Here is a 21,063-nt window from a genome sequence, read left to right as displayed (position 1 = left end):
AGTGTTGTTCCTTGAGCGATGGTTTTTTAGAATGCGGGACAAGAGGGTCCCACGGGTCAGCACTGGAGCTGTGTCAGATAACCAGGGAGAGAGAGAGAGACAGAGAAAAGTGTGAATGAAGCCTTGTTCTCCAAATCTTTTCCCAGATGCAGTTGTACTATTGAGTCCTGCAGCAGTACAGTGCACACTTTGTCTCATACAGACACAGAGGATGTAATAATGCCCAGATTTATCCCTCTGTGGGAGCCAGATAGTAAATATGTTATTGCTTACCACAGGTCCCTGACTCACTGTCTTGGGATTCAGTATTGGAAAGAGAGAGAAGAAGAAGAAGAAGAAGGATTTAGGTCTAATGCAAGCTGTTATAAGTGTCAGATGTCTGGTGGTAATTACAACATGGAGAGATACATTAGTAAACTATAATGTATTCAACTCGGCTTCACAAAAGTATGCATAGATTAGCAGAAACATATTGCAACCAGACAACCAATGTCAGAACACTTTAGTGTTTCATGAGAGCATTATAAGCATTGATACTCTGCCATCCACATTATGGGACACAAATATGTACAATATTAATGTCATTAATGTAACTGTATTGAGAGCCTTATTGTCACTGCACAGGGAAAATAATGACTGAAAATAGCTGGGACTTAAAATCCAACAAAGACACTCAAGGGAGACATGACTCAAGTAAAATGAATACCTTTTATAACAAGTCTCAACCTGTAAAGCAGTATGGAAGTCACAAAGATGATAAATTCATCAATGCAAATTCAGTGTAAGTTTAAAAAATTGATTTATTTTGACCAAATTCCAACAGAGGACGTGGGTTAAAGACAAAATATTGCACAACGTGCTCAAACATGTTCTCTGTTAATGAGAAATCTTTACATATGTGTATTTACTTACTTCTTTCTTATTAACAAAACGTTACAGTTTAACATTCATGTGCATTACAGTCACTATCTCATAAGACACACACCTTTTCTTCCAGGTTGCAACAGGTTGTTATTCAGCTCTTTATACGAAAACGGTGGGGAAAAATGGAAACCCCGACACTTCTCTCTCAGGAAACAAACGGGACATTAGATATATGATCAGAGAAGGAGAATAAAAGTTTAAATATGCGGCCAGGAAACAACAAGGCGTTAAAAGACGGTCCCACAGATGTTGACAGCTGCAGAGCAGAAGGTTGACAACTGCAGCTGCAGATAAAACACAAAGAGAGTGAGCTTTTGTGTGTTTGTATCTGTGAGTCTACAGAGGGAGGAGGGGGTGGACATGGGAGATGAAAAGAAAGAGAAGAACTCAGAATGCAGGAGGTGGAAGCACCAACCAAGAGAAGGGTTTTAATTGGCTGCCTGGAGACAACTGCTTCAGGCAAAGAAATTAGTATGCATGAGTTCTACAGACAGAGGGAGAAAGAGGAATTGTATAGAAGGAGTGATCACAGTAATAATACAAAGAGTTTGAGAAATTGTCCGCCTTACTGTTGCTGTTCAAGTTGCCCTCTATGAACCAAATTAAACAGACTTGTGATTTGGTAAATAATGTAGAAGATCAAGACTTTTGTTGCCTATGTATCGAGCAGGTGTTCACTAGATAAAAAAAAAAGCGTTACACCTTTTTGTTCCCTCTTGTCTTTCAGAGTATCCGTGCTCGGGCATGCTGGGCATGGTATCGGGCTTGATCACTGACAACCAGATCACCGCGTCCTCGCACACAGACCGGAACTGGGTACCAGAGAATGCCCGCCTGCTGACGAGCAGGACGGGGTGGACACTGCTGCCTCAGCCCCAGCCCTTCACCAGCGAATGGCTGCAGGTGGATCTTGGCGAGGAGAAGCTTGTGAAGGGGTTGATCATCCAGGGAGGGAAGTACCGCGAGAACAAAGTCTTCATGAAGAAGTTTCGCCTCGGCTTCAGCAACAATGGCTCTGACTGGAAGATGGTGATGGACACCAGTGGGAACAAGCCAAAGGTGACTTGTTTTTTTTCGTTGCTTATGACATCTTTGTAAAAGGATGTCCAAATATTTCATCAGGTCCAAATTAGAGGCAATACCCAAAGAGTCCTCAATCATTTCTTTAATCGGAATGGTTTGGACCCGATTGCTTAATAGGACATTATCCTTTACCATCAAACTTGTGTGAAATGGCTTTAGTGTGTACCTCAGAACTCTGATTTTGATTCATGTAGTCAGTTCTCAGCAGAGCGTTGCGTCTGGCAGTTGTGACTCATACAACAGTCATTTTGACTCAATTTCAGCAGTGCTTTGAATCACATTAGGATAAGCATCTCCTGTCCCTTTCCCCCCGTTCCCTCTCCCTGCTTTGTATTCATACTGTTCAACGCAGGGCGCACAACACGGAGAAGTGACCCAAGATTTATCTGCCAGTGTCAGTGCATGCTCCTGAAGACGCATGCCAACACTTTGCTCATTGCAGGCACATAGGCATCCACACAGAAACTGTATATTCGAGAACGTTCACATGCAGGAGTACACCCCCAAGAAGAGCTACAACAGCCTGTCCCCAATTACAAGCGTCCCTGACAGGGCATAAATCTGATCCAGATGGGCTGATTGTTGATTTATGAAGGGAGTCAAGAGGATCCATATCCCCTTGTCCTAGTTAGCTGCCTCTCCCCTCGCCTAAGAGGCTTCCAGCATCTAAGGCGCACCAGGCTCCTTCACGTGATCACACCCATTAATCCACTTCCATCAATCCTTTATCTCCTCCTTTGGCTGCTTTTCTCACACCCCACTCTCTCTCCTCTTTTTTTCCTCATTTTTTTCCTTCGCTCACAAGAGGATCTGAGGCAGAGTGGAGGAGGCTGAAAGTTGCCTTTGACAGCAGCATGCTATAGATGTTAGCAAGCTGAAAGCAGTCTGGTCATCCACTGTCCTTTCTCCTCTTTCCACTACCCAGCACATGCCACTCATCCACCTCACTTCTAGTTTTCAGAAGGCAGGAATAGGTGTGCCTCCAGATATCTGCATTTGGAAAGCTGCATTAATTCAACACCCAACAGAGACTTTATCAACTATTCTGCATTTAATTTCAAACTCATTCACTTTGTTCTGTCTGTTTTCCACCTCCTCTCCCTTTCACTTTCAGATATTTGAAGGTAATAGCAATTATGACACTCCAGAGGTGAGGACAGTGGAAACCCTGCTGACACGATTCATCAGAATATACCCAGAGAGGTCCACTCCTGCTGGCATGGGCTTGCGCCTTGAGCTCCTGGGCTGTGAGATCGAAGGTAAAGTGGAGACCTTGTTAGGATACTTGTGTAAATCTATTGCAGTATTTTATCATCTGTGGTGACATTTTTTATCTGTCATACAAATTTTTCTAAAAGCTGAAATTATGCTGCTCCCAGTTTTGTCAAAATTAAGTATTTTTAGTCAGAATAGTACTAATGAAGGCTTTACTGTGCACATGTGGGCTTACTACATTAATTCACAGACAGTTTATTCACACAACATGCAGTGTTGAAGTCGAGTCCTCAGTGTTTGCATCTGAGTCAAGATCCAAGTCCCCACTTTTCAGCCAATGTTCGAGTCAGTCGTCAGTGCTCGAGTCCTGGAAGTCAAGATTTAATCCGGGTCCTGGACTCAAGTACTGCCCACAGGTTAGCCACCTAACAATGTGGCTGAAAGTAGCTTCATGTGTTTGCCACAGCTCACGTTGTTTTAAGATGTGTGTGTCTGAGGGCTCGCTGCGTTGAACCCACAGCTGTCCAGCTCCTGCTCTTTATCTCTACATGGGACAGTTTCCTTGTTATGTCAATGCTGCACCCATTGCAAGCCACTTCTAGATGGGATCAAATAAAAGCCCACCTTGCCCTGTAGGATTAATGCCGCCTGGCCTGTATCACACTCTTTCCAACCCCTGCGTGTCTTTCTTCTTCAAAGCGCTGCAGACAGTCTTAACTGTCTTTAAAATGACCCCTATGTTGACCCCTCGCTCTTTATCAGTCTCCCTCAACCCTGACGTCGCCGTAAACTACTGAGAAATGCGCGGCGCAATAGCCGTAAGTGGATTTACATATTGGATTTCAGGAAAGGCCCATTCCATCATAAGCCACATGGACTCCCACCAGGAGCTTTAATCAGATGCTAATTCTTGTTTCCAGTGTTAATACCAAACATTCACATACTCACACAGACATACTGTATACAAACAGCGAGCAACCGCAGTCACCTTGCCAAACATGTGGTTACGGGCATAGCAGTCGTGCACACAGGCACAGGTGCTTGTACAAGTGTGTGTCTGTGTGTGTGTGTGTGTGTGTGTGTGGGGGGGGTCACCACAGTAGTAGATAGGAGGGCTAAATCCTCATTTCCGCAACGCTGACCCTGACCTTCCCCACCCTGACTCTGACAGGAGCTGATCTGCCTCATATTTCATTGAGCAAAGGGAGAGAGCGAGACTCTTGGCACACACACACACACACACAGATACTGTAAAAATACATTTTTCAGGCATTTAGCCCCTATCTGTCCCCGCCTCTTCCACTTCCCTCCCTCTGCACTGGGGAAGCCCGCTCATTACTCAGTCAGTCAGCGTAAACACACACATAAATACACACACACACCACAGGACGGCTGTGCGGCAGCAGAGTGTGGCATGAATCTATGGCTTTGCCCACATCCAAGTGTAACACAGGCTTAATGATAGGCCTGGCCACTGTGGCCTTTAGTCAGCCTCAAGCGCAGTTTCTGCATCTTTCAGTTTTAGCTGCCCAAGCCCACAGTACCATGCCTTAGCCACTGCTCTATTTATACACACACACACCTCCACAACTCATAATAATATGAGGGACGCTAATAGTTCAGTTTTAGATTAGATTAGTGCAGTGCATAATTTGTGGTGTTTTGTTTTTTTGTTGCTGTTGTTGCTTTTAATATTATTATTATAATATATTATTATGACCTGTTTACTTTCTTCATGAACAGAAACAGTTTAACAGTAATTTCCTTTATCTGAAAACGGGCACTACTATCAAACCTGACTGAGAGAGTGTTTGTGTATACACTAGCAGCACTAGGGGCAGTTTATATTTAAAAGTTTGAAATGGTTTTTCCGGTGTGTGGCGTTAAATCTAATGGATGCTGTCTCACTTCTTTGCCTGCACAGCCCCGACGCTGCCACCCACCACGCTGGTCCCGAGCACGACTCCATCGGACGAGTGCGACGACGAACAGGCAAACTGCCACAGTGGCACAGGTGATGACTACGACGTGACAGGTGCTAACATCGCCCTCAAGAGACTGCGACCACCCTCCCCCTCCTACCCTGCCCCACTGTTCCCTCTGTTATGGCTCACACTTGACTTGCTTAACGTCGATTGGAGCGAGCGTCACTGCTTACTAACACAGTTTATTTCGGTACCGTGGCTGATCTGCCATCCACATTGCACATTCGCAAGCACACGTGCATGTGTTAAAAACGCACTTTGGCATGTGCACAGTTGTAATCAGCTGCACCTGTAGTTGACCACTCCTCCTTCAGGCTGTCCTCTTTGAAGCACCGTCTCTCCCGACGCACAGCAGAACATTATCACACTTGCACCAGAGATCACATCTACACACCTGCTTTCAGCCTCTGCCCCTCTCTTCTCTCTCATTTCTCACCTGCCTTGTCCCCGCTGTGCCTGATTTTCCATTTACTCCTCTTGGCCTATTTTCCCACTAACCCAGAGTCTTTGAACATGTACTGCTGCCTGCACACCCCATTAACCAGCAGTCTCCAGTGATGAGCACGGCGCCATCTCAATCATGTATTCTGAGAGTATTACCTAAGTACTCTGTTGTAGCTATAATAAAGGAGAACCACTTGTAAGAAATAAGGCAAAAACAAAGCCTGCGTTGATTAGCTAAAGTTTGTTAGCATGCGTATATTTAGTGCATGGGTGCAGTTGAATAAAATTAAATTTTCTGTACACCAGGTGAAGCTAACTGAGGTAATTGTGTTATGACAGGTGGAACCACGATGCCAGAGACCACTACACCTGAAGTGGATACAATTCCAGGTGAGCAAAAAATTGATTAAGCTGAAAAAGACAAATTCACGCCGTAAACTTGTCAGTGTGGTCGGCCGATTGCACAGTACCTAGAATCAGCCTCATTTCCTCTAAGCGGTGCCGTGCAGATCTGGCTTGTGTTTCCACAACATGGTGTGTGGGCCAGATGGTGATAGCTACGTAAATAGCATGAAGACATCCCAGCGCGACGCAGTGTAGCTCGGCAATAAATTCCATAAAGAAGAGTAACGCGACACAATAAACAAAGGGTTGCAATTTTGCGATCTTCCTTCTTGGCATGAGGCTGTTCGTTAAAAGATGAAGACAACTTTTGTTTTACAGAAAGGCTGCAAAGTTGCGTTAAAAAAAACAAACTGGGATGGAATGGATAAGTTTGAAATGCAAATAACTGCATAATGTACCAAAGTGAATTGAGCTCCACAAAAATTGCCTGTGGCTTCTTAAACTTCCCAATCAAAGTTTCCATGTCTTTCAGTATCACACACACCACAACTTTGAGAATATGGAGTTAATATAAATCAGCCTTAACATTTTTTTCTGTTTTTTTTAATACATATATGTATTGTGAATTGATTTCCATACACTAAACAGAGAAGCATTCCTTAGTTAATGATTACCAGTTCGAGCCGGCCTCTCTCCTCTGATGATATAGCCCCGAAAAGCTGCTGCTGACAGGGTGAGGGTGAGGTTGTGTGACACGGGGCTAGCTGATGATTAGCACTGGGGCTCTGCTGCTGCCTTCTCAGCATAATCACTAATCACTGACACACGCAGACACATTCTTAAGACTACAAAACAGGAAAGCACTATGCAAATGACCACAGGAAATTAGGTGTGCTTCAGACTCACACACACACACACACACACACACACATACACATACATATTGCGGTCTCCTATAGCAGGTTGTTGAGGCAGCAGCCAGCGGAGGGGCTGAGCCCCAGTCTGACCTTGGCTAATGGGCCATAGGCTCCACCCAGCCTCCCATCACTCCATCAACCTGCTCTGTGGCTTGTCTGCAGTCTGCTACAATAATAGATGAGAGCTGGAGTGCAGGTGTGTGCGTGTGTATGCATATGTTGCATTTATGACCGTAACCAAGTGTCTGTGGATAAACGCTCATGTGTCTGACTTATTTAACTCCAGAGCCTCAAACTGTGCATGTTAATCAGTTGTTTTAAAGGTCCGGCGTGTAGCCTTTAGGTGGGTTTAATGGTAGAAATTAAATATAATTCTCATAAGTATGCTTATATAAGATAAAAACAAATAATTGGTTCGGTTTTCATAGCCGTAGAACAGCTGTACTAGATATATATGCTTTAGGCAAGGGTCTTGCTTTGAATGAGTCACATCCGTTTTTGTATGTGAAGGCCACTGTAGTTTCCTGGTGTGCTTGGGAAGTGGAGGGTTGGGTGGAGGAGTTTGCCTTTTGTTGAATAGTTGTGACTATTTCTGACTCACTGGTTCTTTAACACACGTGTGCGTTTGTGTGTCCATGTCTGAGTGCGTGTGCGCATGCTGAGCACCCTAATCTCACATGATGTACCGTAGTTGCCATTGGCGTTCCTCTTTCTTTCCTTTCAATGACCATGTGAGTCATGTGGCACCCCATAATATCCAGAGCTGGCTGGTTAATCTCCCAGGAGTGGAACAGAAAAAGAGGCCACTGCCATCTTAATTGGGAAAGGGATTTTTTTTTTTTGGATGTAAAAAAAAAGAGTGCCTCTGTGCCTGAAAATCGGCTCCACATGCAAATTCCATCCTTTGTGGTTAATGGGTAAATAGAGCTTTTGCCTGCAGTAACTAGTTAAATCCTTCCCGTTATTAAAGGGAATATTGGCTTATGTATTATGTTGTTTGGAGGTCCTCATCACTGTATCTCTAAAGGCATCTCTTGCTGAAGTTTAAGGTCATGGCTAACATTCCAAACATCTCAATCCCTTGTGTTCTTTGGAAGTCTTTCTTTATCCCATTTGAAAAGCTTGAAAGCTCCCACACATTTTCTTGCCTCCGCGGAGACGTCTTCAGCGCGGCGTGTGTCCATGGGGAATTGCATTGTTGGACTGGGGCCCTGGCACTGTTAGCATAACTGTCCTCAAACCTCAACTCCCTGCTCTCATTAAAATCCTGAACTGAAATTGTGAACTCTCTTCAGGGTGCTGTGATTTCTGCTTTCTTCACTATGAAACCCCAACTTTCTCTTCCTAGGTGCTTGTCTCATCTTCTTTATGTCTCTCCATGCTTTTCTTTATGTCGCCTATTAAATTAAAATTAATGAGATTATTCACTACAGCCAAGGTACGATGTTTGGTCTATGCGGTCTAAGCTTTGTCTCTGTTTCATATCATTGTTGTAACTTGACATGTCTCTCCCCAGCTGTGGGGCTTTTCCGACAGGGCTTTGCTGCCCTCTACTGCCCGTAGTTAGTCAGTGTTGCCCGCAATCGAATAATTTCAAGCCGTCAGCTCATGGTTCAGATAAAGCACAGAGCTCTTGGCAAATTATTTTGTAATTAAGGAGAATGATGAAGTCTGATCTCCTCCTCCTTCAATGTTGTTGCAGCTTTTCTGTGGTTTGCCTGTGACTTTGGCTGGGCCAGCGACCCGTCCTTCTGCAGCTGGACTTCAGAGGACACTGGCTCCCGTTGGCAGATCCAGTCCAGTGGCACACCTACCCTCAACACTGGACCCAACATGGACCACACAGGTGAGAGCCCTGCAGGTGATCCCTCAGCCTGTTACCTCAAGGTGCCGAATCCTGAAAGTCACTTTTTTACTGTCAGTTACATGAGTTCCTTTGCTCCAACAGGTGGATCAGGGAATTTCATCTACACCTTGGCAACAGGTCTTCAGGAGACGGAGGTGGCTCGGCTCATCAGCCCCGTGGTCGGCTCCCCGGACTCAGACCTATGCGTGTCCTTTTGGTACCACATGTTCGGGTCACACATCGGCACACTGCACATCAAGCAGCGTAAACAGACAGTTGACGGACCAGCTGACATCCTGCTGTGGACCGTCAGTGGTCACCAAGGCAACCGCTGGAGAGAAGGTCGTGTCATTGTGCCGCGCACCAACAAACCGTATCAGGTAAATTACAACTTCCATGAGTTGTTGTTTGTTTTTGAGGTGTGGTTGTGTGAGATACTAACACAGAGTCAGTGAGCTGTGTAAAGCACGGATCATAATCTTAAGGTATTGCCGAGTTAAGCAGGTGTAGATTTTACGAGGTGAGCCTTTTGTTAAATGGAAAAAATGTTTTTCTTCCCCACCGTCTCACGGTTGGTTCTAGGTTCAGAGGGCAAGCACTGACTGTGTGTCAGTACTTCATAGAAACACATGTAAAAAAGAATGAACTTTCACTTTAACGTGTGCACACATTTACCGACAACTGTGTTCTTTGTGTCATGGAAGAAAAAAGATAACATATAAGTCTTTCTTTGTTTTGTTTCAAGGTGGTGATTGAAGGTCTGGTGGAGAGAAAGAGCTGGGGAGACATCGCTGTGGACGACGTCAAGGTCCTCAATGGTCTCAGCATGGCAGACTGTAAAGGTGAGGCTTTTATTCAGTTCTTGATATGAAATATGATGCTACATGTTTTGTCCATTGTCTGTCACTGTTTGGGTCAGTATTGATTCAATAATTTCTCTCTGGACAGATCCTGACGTACCCACGGAGCCTATGTTACCGGAGGACCGCAATGAAATCTGTACGTAACTTCACACAAGTTACTTGAAGTTATATATGTCATGTTAGCACACGACTACACTGTATATGAACTCTCTCCTAGGTTACATTTGTTTTTCACATTTGAAAATATTGAGATCAGGTCATGATCATGACAGTAGGTTCTCGTAGAGTGGTGTGATACAATGCGATACGACACGACACAACACAATACGATACAATGCGATACGATACAATACCATTCGATACGATATTATATGATACGATACAATACTAAACAATACGATACCATATGATATGATACTATACTATACAATACAATACGACACGACACAATACGACTATATACGATACACGACACGATTACGATATTATATGATACGATACAATACGAAACGATACCATACCATACCATACCATACCATACCATACCATATGATACGATACGATACGATACGTTACGTTACGATACGATACGACACGATACGACACGATACGATACGATACGATACGATACGTTACGTTACGTTACAATACGATACCATACCATACGATACAATGAGATATTTATAAATCGTCATAAATGCCTAATTTAGGTAGAAATGACACATGAGCACATCATACACAGTTACAACCAAAACAGAACGCAAAATTGCACTAAAACACAGTAAATATTAAGGATAATTGCACATTGTATTCCTAACATCCGCAGGAAATGTTATCATCAGGTTAAAACAGTAATGTGTTGATTTACACATAAGGTTTTTGAGAATGCAGTTCATTTGTCACACCTTTTTGATTTGTGGAGCAACATCTCTTTCAAACCCTGAGTAGTTTCTCATTTCTCCGCCTCTGTCTCCCCGCCGACAGTTGAAGACATCACTGAATACCCGGTGTTTGTGGAGACGAACCAGATCAGTGGAGCAGGCAACATGCTAAAGACACTCGACCCCATCCTCATCACCATCATCGCTATGTCCGCCCTGGGGGTCTTCCTGGGCGCCATATGTGGCGTGGTGTTGTACTGCGCCTGCTCACACGGCGGCATGTCAGACAGGAACTTATCAGCCCTGGAGAACTATAACTTTGAACTCGTGGACGGTGTCAAGATAAAAAAGGACAAACTCAACGTACAGAGCTCATACTCGGAGGCTTGAGACGGGACTGAGTGTGTCAGTGTGACTGTGTGACGTGCAGAGCTCGCGGAGCGTGCACAGGACTGGCTGTAGGCGCAAACCTCCCGTGTATGTGCGAGGAGCTAAGCTCAAAGGACTGCCAACGCCCTCAACTCGCTGGATGAGGGACAGGTTCAGGATCCAGTGGGGAGGCTTCGGACTGATCCACACTTTTCTCAGGAGCTGCAGTAAAAATAAAAATAAAAAAGAACCTACCAGTAGGGGACACTGTGTACAAATAAACTACAGGAAAAAAAATATGTACAGATGATTTAGATATTTTAATTTTCTATTTTGATTTTCATTCATTTTTACAATCGGATGCTGGTGTTGAGACCAATTTAATAATGATGTTGAAAGTATTTATCATTTTCTGGGGAAAGAAATGTTTTGCTTTTTTTTCGTCAGTTCATGAAGGCTGTTGTATATTTTCAACTTTTGAAAGAGACAAAAATCATAAATCGAATCATATCCGGCAAAACTGTAGATTTGCCCCATGGTGTGACATACAGGGTGAGTCCTGAAGCGTGTACTCTTTCCTATTTGAACCTTATCAATCTAAAGTGAGGGTTCCATTCATGGCAATGTATGGTTCTAACAGTGCCTTTAGTACTTTTTTGTTGGTCTTCTCTGTTGACGTTTTCTTTTTTTAGCTGTATATGGCTTAAGTTATGACGACAGGAAACAGGGACACATTATCTTATAAATATCTGCAAAACGGGATAACAATCTATCACAGCGCTTTTTTTATTTCCTTCTCCTTTTGTTGATGTTGTTGTTGTTGTTGTTGTTTTCTGTCCAAAAACCACACACTGTAAATAAGTTTTAATATATTTTATTGCCCTTTTTAAAGAAAGTAAAAAAGGAAAAAAAAGGCTGCAGTATCCCCTTTTTTTTCACGGGTTTTGTCTGCGTGTGTGTGTGTGTGTGTGTGTAAATACGATCTTTGGACTGTTTGGCGGCGCAGACTTTTCTTTTCATTTAATTTTATTTTTTTTTTCAGATTAAGTTGCTCAAAGGAAAGAGATTTGTGTGACGCTGATGTTGCAGCTGCTTCAATGTGCATTCAAGCCATCTGTCCTTCACAATAAAGCCACTTCACAATAAAGAAAAATAAAAATTAAAACAAAAGTTTTCCAGTATACCAAAAACAAAAACACACACAAAAAAAAACCCTCCAACAATCATTATTCCTTTGCTTTAGCTCTGTTGCAGGCAGACACTGAAGGACAGACGATGCAGCTTGAATGCACTTTGTTGTTGTTTTTTTTTGACTCCCTCGTGTCAGGAGCCTCTTCAAAGATGGGCTTCGACATTGAAACTGAAGAATGGTGCTATCATTAACCTAAAGGCAGACACGCGGGGCTCACGATGAACCCAGTTTGTATCGTTCACATGCTCAACTGTAGCTCACTGAGGTCCCACGCGGACCATGAAAAGTTTGTTTTTATGTGTAGCAGCCATAACATTGTGATGTCAGAGCTGATGTCGTAAGGACGGGTTACGGGGGGGGGTAAGGCGGTGGGTCACCTGGTTTTACCAAAGGATGGTTGTTTTGTTCGCTCGCCAACTGCTTATCACTCACGCCTCTGCAAACTGCAAAGAACAAAATCAACAAGAGGGGACTTGACGTGTCTGTTTTTCTATCTCTTTTCACACGTTTAAAAAAGAAAAAAAAAAAGAAATGGGTGGGACAACCCCCACCTTTTTACACTGCAAAGGGGAGGAACTCATTGTGTGAGACTGACACTTTCAGGACACAAGGCTCCCATGGGACCTGGAACTTTCTTGCCACACCACAATCAAAACAATCAAAAAACTCTAACCGCCATGTGTGTATGTGTTGCCGCAGGTGAACGCGTCCTCCGCTTGTCCATTTCAGATTCAGCCTGTCCACCTGTCCGTCTGTCCGTCTTCACCCTTGGCCATAGAAGACTGTAGCTGCAGTGATGTGTGCTAAACTAGAGAAAAGGGACTACGCAGAAACAATGTTGCACTGATAAATATATTTAAGAGGTTTATGTGTTTATAGCATTCATTTTCCAAAAAAAATACAACAGAAGAATGTTAAAAAAAAAATGTGTTCATATCTTTCTTTTATATATATATATAAATAGAGTTTCAGATTATGTGACATAATTCTGAAATGTAAAGATATTGAGATGTTTTCATTATTGAAAAGGCATAATAGTAATGTCCCTGTCCCCTCATTTACATGGCACATTAATAACGCTTCGTTTTGTACTGTCATTCAAATTTTGGAAAAAATACTTTTATTTTCAATACTGCTTCTGTAATTTGCTGTTGTAGGAAAAAAAAATGAATAAACAGCAAGGCCTTAAAAAGGAAAGAGGATATTTGTTGTGATCTAGAATCAGAAACTCCAACAATGGTTTTTTGTTTTCTTTTGTTTTTTCTATTTCCAGATCAGATCCACATCACAGCCTTGCAGTAAAGGGAGTAATGTGAGGGCACGGTAATTACAACCGACAACAAGAATCTGTTGTCCCTTCTTCATCTTGCAGGCAGCCGTCACTCTCCAAAGATACAAAATAAACAGCTTCTTGTTTGATTTGTTTGATCGTTTATCAGTTACAGAGCAATAAATCGTGGCTAATTGTCCTCAGATCTTCAAACTAATGGAAGCGACTGCTCTGAAGTCTCTGATGTGAGATTGGAGTGGTGAACAGTGGTGAAAATAACTGCATGGAGCGAAGGGCGGGTACTGACCACTAATGAGAAGCTGATGTGAGCTGCACTCAGCTGCTTTTAATCCTCGTCTATCATTAGGTGAAGTTAAGCTTTTTTTTTTTTTTTCCTTCATGGAAAACCACATCCTAAACTGTTGCTATGTTATTTTGGCGGGACACTGACAGGAAATTAGAATTTATTTATTTATAGTGCAATATAATTGCAGTTCAAAATGTGAGAGCTAATATTAGCATTGTGTTTAAAATGAGTCCTTCTTCTATAAATAGTTTCATTTATCATATAACATCATTTGTCTGATTATCCTTCACACACAATTAGCTCCAACCTTGTCTCTGTGACCCGGCAGCCCTGCTATATCCTTCTTTATCTCTCTTTAAACTACTCCAATCAATAATCTTGCATTCATTAGTAAATCATTTAAGCGAGAGACAAAACATCATCAATCATTTGTTTGTGCGGCCTAAATGATCTACTGCTGCAATCATCATAAATGCACACGTTCACTGCAGCACACTTTTAATTAACCGCTCAGTTTATGTAAAACATTTTCAATTTGCAATAATTATTGCTTTTTCCTAAAGTTTTTTTTTTTTTTATCGCAAAGTTGTTACTAATGCCTTGTTGGTGGTTAACAAAAAGTTATTTACTAATGCCACAGAGGTAATTACAGGGTTGACGCTTGTTTGTGACGGACCGCAGCTCCTCCTCTCGCCCAGATAATTAGGAACCTGAGTATGACTCGGTTCCCCCATGTTCAAAACACAACAACACTGAAATGTTGTACATCACATACGTCACAATAATGTACGGACACTTAGCCCTAAAACCAGTTGACTCCCATTTGAGCTGGGTTTTCTTTGTTGAGTGAATTTATAATTGTTTTCAGTTTAAATGTCTAATACAATGTTGTACCTGCAGTAATAAATGTTAATAAATCATTCGTATAGAACATCCTCGTTAACAATCCATAATCAGTTATTGATTTGTGGCCTTGTTGCTGTGCAGTACACAGCCATATATACAATAGCTGGTGTATACAGCACACATGCACACATAATAGTCATTAATAATGGCATCTTATATGATAAACCTCATTATAAGATTTGTTGTGTGACTCAAACTATATACCATACCTGTAATGCTCCACTTTTACCACCAGGTGGCTCAGTGGATGAATATCCAAGAACAAATGATCTCATGAACAGACGTTTGACATGTGATCAACACAGGAGTTAAACATACTCAGTGTCAGGGTTGTTTACATTAGTACGTACATTTCTGCAGAGGTGGATGAATTATCGTTTATCTTTTATACCGTTTATTATTGAAGTCACAGTATGGACATAAAGGCAGTAAAACACGTGTATTTCACAATTTCACAACAGGGAAAACACAAGTATAAATGCTGTAATAAAAAAAATAGTGAATAAATGATTTCATTATTTTTGTGTGTTCTCTGCTCCAAAGAAATGTTCATTTAATAAATATACATAATGTTTTCGAGTTTTAGCCCTGTCTCCATGCAGTGACTGAAACTGACCACAGGGTGGCACCAGAATTCAGGAAAGCGCTGACACCACAGTAAAGTACTGTACTGTATATTTAACCACAAATCACTTTCCAGCATTAATTGTGATACATTATAAATGGATTTAACAACGTTTTAGTACAGTTACATAGTCTATTATCAATAATTGTCTCGTAATCTTTATAAACACAGCATAAAATGATGGATTTTACTGTTTAAATGTGTTTGTTTTTCATATTATCTTGTTCTTTAAAAAGAAAAAAAGAAAGTTAAATAGAATGGAAGTGAATAAGAGGAAGTTTGTTTCCTTTAAGTCGGTTACATCTGCAGCACATACCTTCTGTCTGAGCGCCAGACAATATCTTTATCTCTGTCGCTGTCATTTCCTGTTAGTAAGTCAAACCTCTTTCCTGTGAAGTATTATGGATTCTCTGGAATTAGATAATCCTTCAGGGCCCTTCACTTATCCCAATATCATTGTGAATGCTACATGCATTTATGTACCCAGTATGATTTAAAGCTGTCTTGTGGATCTTGTTGATCATTTGGTTCATTTCACTTTGTAAACCCTTCAACGAATCTTATCTTAAACACTGAAACACAACTTGTTCTACAGACACGAGCTATAGAGAACAGAGAATGTAATAAAAGTTCACTTTCCAGCCATCAGATCTGTTCAAACTGTTCACCCATCTGCAGGAGTCAGATATGGAACAAAGGGACATTTCCCTCTAAACACTCCCTGGAGACTAAACAGGATCTGGGGATCTTCCGGCTCTGATAGTTTGTTTTCTCTCACATTTTTTCCACTATGTTATAGGCAGACATACTGTAACTTTCCGCCAAGTTGAACGTAAATAAATAACTAGCTGCGTTGATTATTTTTACTAAAACTGCGCCAGAATCTGTTTTAGAACCATGTTCCTATATGAGATATCTTGTGCTCTGGAAACAACAGTTACAAGGCCTACACAGGTTCAATTAGTCTGTTTGACCTTCCGTTGTTATACATTAATTAAAAAAAAATTAAACAATATCTCTTTCTTTGTTTCTTTACTAGACTATAGATCTTATTCACTGTCACATTCAGTTCAGCCACTACAACAATTGTACTTCTAGTAACTAGTTATCGCTTAAAACACATCAGTTTATACAGACTGTTTGTAGTAAATTAAGCTTTCTGGTGAGTCCGAATTTAAAAGTATGAACTTATCACAGAAGTGTGTCTCAGTCTTTACATGATGATCTTGAAATGATCTCATGATGAAGATGCTGGTTTTTGTCAGTGATTTGAGTGTGGGTGCCCTCTAGCGGTGATAAGAGGGGCAGACATATCCAGATAAGTCAGCAAAAATAACACAGGATAAAACGGAAAATTTGCCTTCAAAATAAGATCTGCTAAAAAAATATTTATGTATTATTCCTGTGGCCCCTTCAACATCCTGCCTTTATTGTGACTATCATGTGCAGATTTAGTAATGTATCGATACATCTCTCAGTAAAACGTTTAACTGTGAATTTTGTTCGAGTGTGGAGGACAAAGCAGTAGAGAAGAAAACTTCACTGCAATATGTCTCGTTATTAAATAATTGCCCAACCTTACGTGAAGATTACAACTATGTAAGTGGGCTATGGAGATGAATTATTCCACTTATATTGTTAGTTTTCGCTTACTTGCCTTACGTGCCAGTTTTAGGATTTTATTTTGAAGGCTGTAGGCGGAACAGGATGTGATACACCGCGCAGCTTGACAGACTTGCAGTTCAGTCAGAAGTAGCGGATCAGTGGAGCGGTCCTGACTCTCCGTCTCTTCCCGACTCACACCGCGGAACAGTGGGGGGGCCTACGCTACACTTTCCCGGATATCGTTTCTCCAGCTGTCGCTTCATTCCAGAATCTGTCTTCAGTGTAAAGTGTGTGCTTTCTTGACTGTGTGGCGTGCGGTGAAGGGGAATGAGTGGCGGGGAAAGGCTACCGTGACTTTTGTATTTATTTTTTTGACGGAGGAGACAAGTGGCCGCTGGTGCCAGCGGGGCAGAGAGGAGCTGCTGCCGCTTCTGCCGCTGAGCACGCAGAAGTGTTAGCTTCCATGGATAAACAACACTACAGCGCCAAGGTAAACAAAAGCAACAACTCTCTTTAAGCTATTACTGTTATGTTGTGTGTTTGTTTTGTTTATCAAAACCCTAACAAACATACTCTCACTTGTTGTTGCTGGTATTTCGAATATGATGAAGTGTTAATTCATCTTCTTCATTGTGAACGTGTTCTGGTTTGTTTGCTGATTGTCGTTAGTTTGTGGAGCAAAAGTCGAGGTTTAGGAAACACTGGCTCGTATTTTTCCCACAATATTCCAACATTTATGATTTTATAATCGATAAATCATAAAAAAATAACAAACAGATTAGTCAATAATAAAAGTTGAGTTGCAACTTTCAAGTCACTTGTGTAATTGCATTGCAGTAAGGGTGGGGTGGTACTGGGGTGGGCGGGGGGGGTTGTGTAGCATCATTGTTCAGCTCATCTACACTGTGCATGAATGTTGTGATGATGTGGAGCCTATACTCCACACACACACACACACACACACACGCAACAGGCTGCTGCTGCTGCTGCTGCTGCAGCTCTGCTCTTCTTTAATGTGGATCCTCACATGACTGGGCCTCAGCCAGGAGATCCTCACATGATCTATTTTAAACTGCCCCTGAGTTGACATGAAAGGCTGGAGATGTTAGAAGTTTGAAAGTGTGCTGAACGCAGGAGTCTGCAAGGTCCTGATGAAGCAAATCTGCTGCAGGGGTCCACATATGTTGAGGATCGCATGGACATCGCAGAGAGCAGAAAGCATTCGATAGGGGACTGGTATAGTGCATGATGTAATTTGATTGCACTGTAACCCCCCACTCCCCCACTCCCCCACACTCACCCATCCATCCACGGTACATTTTATCTGAAGGAGAGCAGAAGGATGAAGGCCTAATAAATACAGCTGATGGAGCTGACTCAGAGAGCACAGGCATCAATTTAATCAGGGAAATGAAGCCAGGATGGAAGGCAAGGACAGAGGGAACAAGGGGATGTTGAAAGGAGATGACAAAGGCAAACAAGGTGGTTGGAAAGACAATAAATCATTTTTTTTTTTTTGTTATGGGTGTACCCAGGATTTGTGAACCCATTAAAAAAAAGACAATCAACACCATTCCTGTTGCCAATGGTTGTTCTGCTCTTTAGTGTTTTTTTTACTCCTGCTTTTCCTGTGTGTAAATGGAAACATGGACCAGTATGAGGATGCAATGTCAATTTAACACATCCACACTGGTCATAAACCTGTTTAACCTAGGGTTCCATTATGATCATTTTTTTGAATAGGTAACAAGAAAAGAAGAGGGAGGAATGGCTACTTGAGGATGAGGGTAAACGTAGGACATGGGGAGGGGGTGGGGCTGATGGGGTGTTGAGAGACGGTAGTGGAGCCAGGAGCCACCAGCTGAATGGATGTGACCCCAGGCCTCCAGGGAACAGCTGCTGCTACAGGCGCCGGCTCCCACCTGATTTACGAGGCCACTTACTGGACAGGCGGGGGACACGCCCACACCCACCCCTTTCTCCTGGACATGTTAGGCTTCCGGTGTCCCTCCCCGTGTTTGTTTCTTTGTTGGTCAGTGACAGGCACCGTATGGGGTGACTCGTGTGTGTGTGTGTGTGTGTGTGTTGCTGTGTTCCTAAGGGATGCGAGTGATGCATGTGTGTGTGAATGCCCTCAGTGACAGTGTGTGTGTGTGTGTGGGGGTGATGTCATAGAGGTGGAACGTGGTATAAACAGTCATCTGTTAACGTCATTTACCTCCATCTCACACACACACAGACACAGGTTTGCTCAGCTATTCTTAACTAAAACCAGTTAGTACGTAACATTTTACATAACCACCTTAACCGGTTGCTCAGAAATGAAGCTCTGCTTTATTAGGACCAGGCCTTGGTACCCATGAGGACTATGGGTCCTGACAAGGTCCTGACAAGTAGAAACAACATGCACACGCACACTGTGAGCCGTTGTGTGTGATTTGTTGGGCAGTAATTGACATGTTTGACCAACAAGCGCAAACCTCGGCAGTATTTCCCGCCTCCTGAGGAGTTCTCAAACCATATGGTGATGAGTTTACTTAGATTGTAATAGTAACTTTAACACTGCATGTGTAACACAAGATCTTCCCCTCTATTCTTTTCTATATGATCTTTGGCACATGTTTGTCTATTTTTGTAGCTAGATTATGGGGTGGGCCACGCTCATGGTTTTAGGTTTGTAACCTCTGCAGCTGTTTTTAGCCTAAATCGCTCCACATTTTGCTCTCATTTACTCAGCTTACCAAACACCAGGGTGGAGGAACAGCGTGGTTTACAATGACCTCTGCTTACCGGCGTCTGCTGAGAAAATGAGGCTGAACATGTTGTGTTGGTAGCTAAACAGTAGCAGACTTCTGCGGCCTGCACGTTCTATTACAGTGTATTTATTATTATTGCGACAGTGTGAAGGTTTAACGGAGGCAGAAAAGAAAGGTTTATTTGCCTTTTTTCCACAGCACCACTCAGTTTGTGCTCAGAAATGTTCATTGGCGTGAACATGTGTGTGTTACACTTAAAATAACTCAACAGGAGCAAAATAAATGGTTTCAATTGTGGCCTTGGTATCAAATATACAACATTTGTTGTTTGTTTTTCAATGGAGACAGAAGGAAGGACATTTGGCTATTTGGTTATATTTTATTATTGACATAATATTGGCAGATATTGCCTTTCAAATGTAGTATTGGATATCAGCAAACAGACAAAGATTCCCCAATAGGACTATTGACTAAAACAGACTGCTGCCTCCTTGACTTCTATGCTTGCACCCTCTCCAACAATTATTTATTTATTATTTAGTTTATTTATGTTACACAGTGAAAAATCATAACATTATACCAATTTCACCATAGAAGAGACTTAAGAGACTGCAGTTGGGTATATATATCTGTATCAGTTATCGACCCAAGCTCTCCCGATTAGTTTTATGTATTATAACTATTTTATCTAAGTATGATATCTTGCAATTGGAATTTGGGGTCATATACTTTGGTCATTTCCTGAGCATCAGTCACTTTCCATGTGGCTGCCTTCAGTGGCCTATATGCGTGAACACATGGACCCACTACAATGCAAACACTGTTCTCTGTCTTTATGAATATGGTCTGTTACACTCTGACGTCTCAGGAGTTGTTAAGTGAGTCACCTACGAGCTGCCGGTTCAGAGACAGAAACTCCTTGTAACACTGTCACTTCATGGTATTCAACATTGGGTGAAATTCCCATATGAATGCAGGGAATGTAATTATGCCAGTCTGAAAGTGTAGAAGTATAGTGTTATTATAGTAAGATACGACCGAAAAGACATCATTTACAGAATATTTAGTCATTTAATGGTTAAAATCCTTGTAAACAGTGAATTAAAAAAACATGAACCATCTAATGTACAACAAAAAGTAAAATAGGGATTACATTTTAAAAAGGCAGTCAATTGCTAATCATTTTAAAGCTCCGTTACTTTGACATTTTGACTTATTAACCCCATTTAGACAATAGTTTAAGTCAGATACTGTCTTGAAAACAGCGTTTCTCATATGTTTAGCCACAAGAAGATTGTATTTATAATAAGCAATAGTCAGATTAAGACTGAAGTTGCCTTACGTATACATTTATACATCTCAACTGGGTCATAACTTCCTGATTTTTGCTGTGGTGTATGCAATGTAGATGAGAATAATAGCACAACATATGATGTCTATGCAAGCAGGAATATGGATTAAATATTTATTAGCAACCCAGATAAACATCATTCAAGAAATTATGTTTTATTTAGAGTTAAGTCACTAGTT

The 21,063-nt window shown here is 41.9% G+C and overlaps 2 protein-coding genes across 3 annotated transcripts in view; both read left to right on the top strand.

Annotated features, from left to right (window-relative positions):
- The window catches only part of nrp1a (neuropilin 1a), a gene marked incomplete at its 5' end in the record, with an annotated part of 39,577 nt that extends 27,998 nt beyond the window's left edge, over window positions 1–11,579 (top strand). Inside the window, 9 exons of the mRNA XM_044014938.1 lie at window positions 1,652–1,983; window positions 3,122–3,266; window positions 5,147–5,257; window positions 5,991–6,041; window positions 8,616–8,759; window positions 8,862–9,139; window positions 9,505–9,601; window positions 9,708–9,758; window positions 10,607–11,579. Coding sequence (XP_043870873.1) covers window positions 1,652–1,983; window positions 3,122–3,266; window positions 5,147–5,257; window positions 5,991–6,041; window positions 8,616–8,759; window positions 8,862–9,139; window positions 9,505–9,601; window positions 9,708–9,758; window positions 10,607–10,893 — 1,496 coding nt within the window. The remainder of the gene's footprint in view (window positions 1–1,651; window positions 1,984–3,121; window positions 3,267–5,146; window positions 5,258–5,990; window positions 6,042–8,615; window positions 8,760–8,861; window positions 9,140–9,504; window positions 9,602–9,707; window positions 9,759–10,606) is intronic.
- A 5,344-nt stretch (window positions 11,580–16,923) lies between these two features.
- The window catches only part of LOC122759930 (integrin beta-1-like), a 29,441-nt gene continuing 25,301 nt past the window's right edge, over window positions 16,924–21,063 (top strand). For both annotated transcript variants that reach the window (XM_044014940.1, XM_044014939.1), the window contains exon 1: window positions 16,924–17,267. In XM_044014940.1, the coding sequence (XP_043870875.1) occupies window positions 17,241–17,267 (27 nt within the window). In that variant the 5' untranslated portion in view covers window positions 16,924–17,240. The remainder of the gene's footprint in view (window positions 17,268–21,063) is intronic.

This window comes from Solea senegalensis, unplaced genomic scaffold, assembly GCF_019176455.1.
Source record: "Solea senegalensis isolate Sse05_10M unplaced genomic scaffold, IFAPA_SoseM_1 scf7180000012649, whole genome shotgun sequence".
Lineage (NCBI taxonomy): Eukaryota > Metazoa > Chordata > Actinopteri > Pleuronectiformes > Soleidae > Solea > Solea senegalensis.
Note: the sequence above shows the minus strand (reverse complement) of the source record. Positions and strands in the feature narration are given on the sequence as shown.